Below are 7476 nucleotides of genomic sequence, written 5' to 3'. Positions count from 1 at the left end.
TATTCTATGGGGGTCACTTTACAACGTTACACCGGCAAAAAAGAAATGTCAAGGATCGACTTTATTACATTAGTGAGACTCGGTCTACATTCTGGAAGTTTAGAAACACATTAATGTTTTGAAGTCAATACGGAATACAATGATTTTGTCCTAGTAAGATTTTATTGTTTTGTTACACACATGTTTACATTCCTCGTCTCATATTTTTATATAAAGTGAATAGTTCGGAATAAGCAAATTTAAAGATGAACTATGGAAAAAAAACACGACACGTTGTAAGCGTATGTTTTTATTTCTATGTCTTTATTCTTTTAAATATATTGGATATATTTGCTTCTGTGTAAATTGTTGTAAAAAAATCGAGAATAGTTTGTGACATCATTAACAGTACTTACCTTAATTATATATAATATACATACTTGAAAGCATAAAGGATAATTGTTTATTTCAGTGTAAGATCGTAATATATTTATATAAAAAGTGTGCGCCAAAAGCTGTATTTCATGAGTGGCGTAGAACTACTTTTGGTGTTCATGGAGAAACACACGCGATTTAACACTAAAACGACCATCTTTTTTCTTTTTTAAAAAATATGTCTTAAAGCTGCACTCTCACAGATTTACCATTTTTACAACTTTTTATTTTTTGTCTTGGAAAGAGCAAGTTTTTGCGTAAATATCTGTAACCCAATGATGTAAGATTGTTGACAAAAAATCAGATCGTAGATTTTCATATTTCCATTCGAAAATTAATGTTTTATAGCTTACTAACGGTTTAAGAAAAATGCATAAAACATCATTTTTTTAACTTAAATATAAAAATCTGCGATCTAATTTTTTGTCGGCAATCTTATATAACTGGTTTCCATGGATTGTCGAAAAAATTGGCTCGTTCAAAGACAAAAAAAGTTGTCAAAACGTTTAATCTGTGAGAGTACAGCTTTAAAAGGATATGCATGATCATTTATTGCTGTTTCACGAGAAAAGCGCACCGAATTGTATGCGAACGTAACGTCAATTAGGAAATGACGTCGTTGAATTTGCGTCACAGCACCGTGCGCGCTGACGTTTGATTTTAGATTGAGAGTGAGCAAAAATTTCAAAACAGTGACACATATCAAAATGTTTTTTCACTGTTTAAAACAGTTACATATTTTTTCACGGATGAATGTCTATAAACCACCGGAAACCATATAATTAGTTTACATATTTTATAGATATTACATATATGTAACAGGGCAATTAGTTTTCATATTCTATAGATAATATTGAATATTTCGCAATATCCATTAACGTACGTCCGAGTATCAAGTTTTATTTCCGAAACACATAACTAACATAGCATTTTCTTTCAGACAAAACAATGTAGCCAATAAACAAAGCGATGGAAGGCGTGTTCAAAAGTCTGAATCCCAATGATTCAGAAGAAAATGATGACATAGAACTGAATGATCACTTACCATATCGGATCGGAAACTACCTATGGATATACGGATCACCAGTTTTAATACTCGTTGGAACAGTTGGGAACATACTGTCAATAATTGTCCTGCTGAGACCAAGACTGAGGGACACCACGACTATGTTCTATCTAACGTGCTTGAGTATCGGTGACCTTTTCACCCTTTATACGGGTTTACTCAGATACTGGATTTATCGGACGTTTGATATTGATGTTCGCAACCTGTCAAATGCCTCTTGCAAGATTCACACTTTCCTGGTGTATTTGTCACTTGATTTTACAGTGTGGGTATTGGTGTGTGTTACAGTGGATAGGTTTTTGTCAGTATCCATGCCATTTCGTGCCAAAAGGCTTTGTACCATGACCAGATCAAGAATTGTAATCGCTGGAATACTACTACTTTTATCCCTAAAGAACATGCATTTCCTATGGACACTTACACTGGTCGAGACTTGGGAATACAGATGTGATGGTGACTCTTCAGAGGACGTGCATTTTCTCAGATTTATCTGGCCATGGCTAGATCTAGCTGTGTTCTGTCTTGTACCATTTTCAGTCATGATTGTGTGTAACATAAAAATCATTTACGAAATGGTTTTATCTCAGAAGAAACTTGACGCCCATAGAAACTACGGCTCTCAACGTGCAAAACAAGGAGCATCTACTAGTCGGACATCGCTTGCTGAGCCGTCGGTGTTTTCAATGCAGTCAGTAACGCCCCAACATGCCAATGTAAGGATAAGAACGACGTCAGAGTCGAAACCAAACGCAGCGACAAATGCTAGAACAGGGACAAAACGTGTTTCATCGTTGACAGCCATGCTTCTTGCTGTAAATACCATATTTCTTCTAACCACGTCACCTGTACAGATTTTATTGGTAGGAGAGGAATACTGGTTTTCGAACAGGGACGATTCAAATTCACAAGTAGCTTGGTATAATTTCTGGTGGGCTCTTGTGAATATGCTTCAGTACCTTAACAATGCAATACATTTCTTTCTATATTGCTTGACGGGCCCCAAGTTTAGGCATGAATTGTTCTCCATATTTAACAGGAAAAATAAAGTTGCCATTACAAAACATTTAAATGAACAGACCCAAACCGAAATTTGAAAGATAAACTAGTTAGGTCTGTTTCAACGTTCTCCAACTCTACTTCAATGATTCAGTTTTATGTCGTCTGCATTGAGAGACAGTTATACGAGGTATAGGTGTCAGGTCGTCCAGCGGAGGCGACGTCCGCGTCTTTCACGGCGTCACATTTTCACATTTTGCTCTCTAACTTCAGCATTTGACATCCTCATTGCACTGTTTATGAGGATACTATCTCACTGAAGTTCAATAGACAACTGGGATGCAATATTCAATACCAAGTAATGGTTCTCGAAGTGTCAAATTTGATAAAAATTACTGTGTCCACTTTTGTCTATTCTCACTACAACCGATCTTTTCCAAACCTTAATTGGCATACTTTTTGAGCAAGGTCGAATAAAACCCAACTCTAATGTTGTGGCTTTCTAATATTTCATTTGATAATGTCCTCTGTGTACGTTCTTTACCTTGAGAATTATAATCCACTCTTTGCCAAACTTGGTTATACCATATTCACCATGTTCGATCAACATGCATTTTGCTCTTTTTACGCTAGATGTTTTGCATTTAAATGATAAAACATACCAAATTTTATTGGTCCAATCATAGCCAAACGTAGTAACATTGTTTATAGACAAACACTATATCCTACTTTAAATGAACAACCAGCCGGAGAGCACTTTTCATTCTTGAGATATATAGCCATCGAATTGTCCAAAAAATAATCACATTTACCGGTCTCTAACTCGAGTATTGTTTTCTTATCTTTAACAAAACGTTGAGGCATGTTCAATAAACAAACACCTTTAGCTAAATAGCCGGAGCACATTACCACGAACGTAGTAAAATTGTTAATAGGCACAATAGCCTGATAGCTTGCTAGAAAGCCCATTAATTTCATTTTATTGCCATTGAAATGATTTTTTTATAGTAAAGGAATTGCCGCAATACATAAGTGGATTTGAAGGGCCAAACCACAACATTTTTTAAAAGTAAATATAGCTTACGTATTTGTAATAAATAGATGACATGAAGTAATATTTTACGAATTACGAATGGGTGGGTGAGCGTAGCATTATACGATGAAATATATATATATATATAGAAACATTAATTACTAGTATTACATCAATAAACTTTATAAAATGATGTATTTCACCAACAATTGCAGAATTTGTTGCCTTCTTTGTAAACACCAATTTGAAAAGAAATATATATATACAGCACTTCACAAGGAATATAAAAACCTCCTTTTTTAAACCATCATTCTCACATTCAATAAGCTCTTGAGTTCTCCATAGTTTACTGCCAAATAACACCACAGCTTTAAAAGCTCTTGAGTTGCCAATATTTCACTGCCAAATAACACCACAGCTTTAACAGCTCTTGAGTTGCCAATATTTCACTGCCAAATAACACCACAGCTTTAACAGCTCTTGAGTTGCCAGTATTTCACTGCCAAATAAAACCACAGCTTTAACAGATCTTGAGTTGCCAGTATTTCACTGCCAAATAACACCACAGCTTTAACAGCTCTTGAGTTGCCAGTATTTCACTGCCAAATAACACCACAGCTTTAACAGATCTTGAGTTGCCAGTATTTCATTGCCAAATAACACACCAGCTTTAACAGATCTTGAGTTGCCAGTATTTCACTGCCAAATAACACCACAGCTTTAACAGATCTTGAGTTGCCAGTATTTCACTGCCAAATAAAACCACAGCTTTAACAGATCTTGAGTTGCCAATATTTCACTGCCAAAAAAACTACTTATTGGGGGTTTTCGGCAAATATTTGTTAATGTTTTATGAATTGGCATTTTCAATTAATATTTATACACAGTGGTAGGTGCTGAAATTGTCAGGACGGTGGCCGGGCAATTTTTGTTATGCCTACCTGTAATTAGAGATTGACCAAATCATAGGAGCGACCATGCCTTTGTTCGCTACTGTTTTTGATAATATCAGCAAAATCCAGTAGTATTGAAATTAAATGATATATTACGTACCTCCTCTTGGCAATACTTTCTTAAGTGTTTTTTTTTTCATGCCAGCTGAATTAATAACAACATTTGTACCAAATACATATCACTATACCATACTGTACTTCCCATTTACATACTGTTACTAATAATTTTGCTGCTTTAAATGTAAACGAGTATCCATAATGTAGAATCTTGAAAGAACTAACCATTTTATAGTGATATGTCAACTAGAGGAACACTGTGCGTGTGGATTGCCCGTACAGCCAGAAAAAAACATTGTTACTAAACAGGGCCCTTATCCTTCTTACTTTTTGTAAGTTTATGCATGAATATACATGTGTATTAAGAAACGGCTTTTGTAAATATTTGTTCCAATATTGTACCTATTTAAAACTATATGCTTTTATTTCTAGGCCACCAGCTCTTTGTTATGTTTTGATATGTTATTTATTTGTGTTATTAATGTCGGAAAATAGCTTTTTGAGTTAATGTTTCTTGCTAGCATATTCCCGACTTTTAATAAAGATTCTTGTATCATCTTGACTCTCTATTGCGTAGTTATTATATTAGGCTACGTGGATTTCTCAAAAGGTTTTGACTATTTCCTAGATTGTTTCCTTTAAATAAATATGTTGTAAGAAAAGTGTAGTTTAGTTCTAGAAGGTTATATTATGCAAGCATGTCGCTAGACAGATATGTAATAGCACGTAAAAGTTTGTTCTTCGAGAGACGCAACCTTGGAACTTCGCGAGGTAAAACCTCACAAAGCTATACTCGTCCACTAGTCTGAAACAGAGTAAAATGGTTTCGCCAACACACATCGTTTATGAAGGACTTTATAGCTCCTATTCAACCAGCAAACTATAATGGAATTCATTACTAGAATAGTATACAAGTGTATCTGGTATGGTAAAATAACAAATTGCCTTTTGTAATACATTTTAACCTGTCTTACAGCTCAAATCTTAATTACACTTTTATTAACACATGCTTATTCTGATTCTGCATCACACAAAAACTGCATAAAACTTCCTCGCCCAACATAAAAGGTGTTTAAACATAAAAAAATCGGCCGTATATATGCCCATGTTAGTGCACATTACCGTCGAAAAGAAAAAAAATATGCAAACATCAATGAAAAATAGCTAGAATAGGTACAACAATGTTGCACTTTGACAAAAAAAACACAGTATCAAGTCACGCAAGTTTCTATTTTCACTTTGTAAATAAGCAATCGTTCAGCTTATACATTCAATAACCTTTTTGTTAATGTCTCTAAAAACAAAGGTTAAAAAACTTTCACCTGAAGCTTACACGTGTGGCCTCCTGGTAGGCGTATTTATATTACGATAAAACTTACTTACCAGGTGAAAATATCCTCTCTAAACACCAAAATATCTTCGAACACTGTCATTTTATCCACATCACACATTTCCCTCACTTAAAATTCGGAAAACACAAAACACGCTGGACCCTCCTGGTTTTGAACGTTCAAAATAACCTTTGTGACGTATAAATGCGGTGAACATCAAATAGACTACAGTTATTGAATTACCATATGGTAGACCATTTTCAAGAAGTGCATTCTGGTATTATCGTTGTGAAAATTTAGATGTTGTAAGCAGGTTTACCAATGTCGGTGTTATCCTAACGAGGCCGCCGTTTTTACTACAGATTGCACGGGAGCAAACTATTGAACCGACAAGAAGTTTGAAATATACAGTGTGTGTTTTCCATGTGAGTAGTAATTCATCACGTGGTATACACTGCTGCCATATTTGACTTAGAAATTCTGGATAATAAAAGCGGTGAAATAGTCGAGCGCATGCCCTTGGTATTACTGTAATTGTATTTATTTAGCTCGTTCTTATAAGTGTAAACATAATTTGTCCATGATTTATAGCAACTGTCTCATTTACAAAATGATAAATACACTTAGGATCCGGTTTGTATGTATGACTGTAAACAATTAAATTGCAAGAAAATCCATTACATCAAAATGATTAGATTCATCACATAATTAGTTGTGCGATAAACCACAGAATAATGGGGAAAAACAAATGACGACACAAACAAATGTTTAGAATCAAAGATTAATCTCAATTTATTCATGTTTCTTAGGCCACCAATAATGTGTGTTTGCAATTGACGTTTTTTTTTTCATTGTCTGGAAGGGAGATCGTTCGGAAGCCAAAACTACATCTAAGTATGAAACAACTAATTTCAGTTTTATTCTTATTGTATTTAGTAATTAAGCTATTCACTGAAAGCAACGGCAAGCGCAACCGTGATTGTAAACAGTCCCATAGCACCGGCTTAATAAGAGGAATTAATTGTTATGAACCATACGAACGTAAGCAATGATCGTGAGACACACGAGAATAACACACACACACACACACACTGTGGACGAAGTGCATGGCGTTACAGAGCATGCGTAAGATATGTCTTATCGTTTGTTTCCATTCACACAATCATAACAAAGCGGTCATTTCCGGCAAGCTTCGATACTGTCAATTTTGTTGGATAATGGCCGAGGTTTTCCGATTGCTATTCACAGACTAAGAGGTTATGTATAACCCCTCTTACTAGTTCACTGTATTCTTGTGGCGGATCCGTGGTCTAGTGGTAACACACATGACTGTCAATCCTGGGGACGCGAATTCGATTCCCCGCCGCACCACTCTTCCGTGAGAGACGTTAAATGGATGGTCTATTGTGACAATGCTATATACACTGATGCACGATAAAGTACCAGGGTACCTACTATTCTAAAAAAAACAAAAACGAAATGACTAAAACATTTATCGGAACACTCACCGAATGGGCAAGTCCGAATGCGATTATCATAAGATAAGCTTAAATTTCACCAACACTGTATTCAGGGGCTTTTCATGGGTTACGCAGGAGGTGGTACGTGTTAGGCGTTTTCATTCTC

The 7476-nt window shown here is 35.3% G+C and overlaps 1 protein-coding gene across 1 annotated transcript; it reads left to right on the top strand.

The window, feature by feature from the left end:
* The first annotated feature begins 1383 nt into the window (after positions 1 to 1383).
* On the top strand, positions 1384 to 3137 carry LOC128219104 (psychosine receptor-like). Its single transcript, XM_052926926.1, has one exon. The coding sequence runs from the start codon at positions 1384 to 1386 to the stop codon at positions 2572 to 2574; it is 1191 nt and encodes a 396-aa protein (XP_052782886.1). The 3' UTR covers positions 2575 to 3137.
* Positions 3138 to 7476: the final 4339 nt, after the last annotated feature.

This window comes from Mya arenaria, chromosome 15 (assembly GCF_026914265.1).
Source record: "Mya arenaria isolate MELC-2E11 chromosome 15, ASM2691426v1".
NCBI classification, from domain to species: domain Eukaryota; kingdom Metazoa; phylum Mollusca; class Bivalvia; order Myida; family Myidae; genus Mya; species Mya arenaria.
This window is presented reverse-complemented; position numbering and strand designations above follow the sequence as displayed.

What these genes read in the sequence shown, in the direction of transcription:
- LOC128219104 (XM_052926926.1), top strand. Translation starts at nt 1,384, where the DNA reads ATGGAAGGCGTGTTCAAAAGTCTGAATCCCAATGATTCAGAAGAAAAT.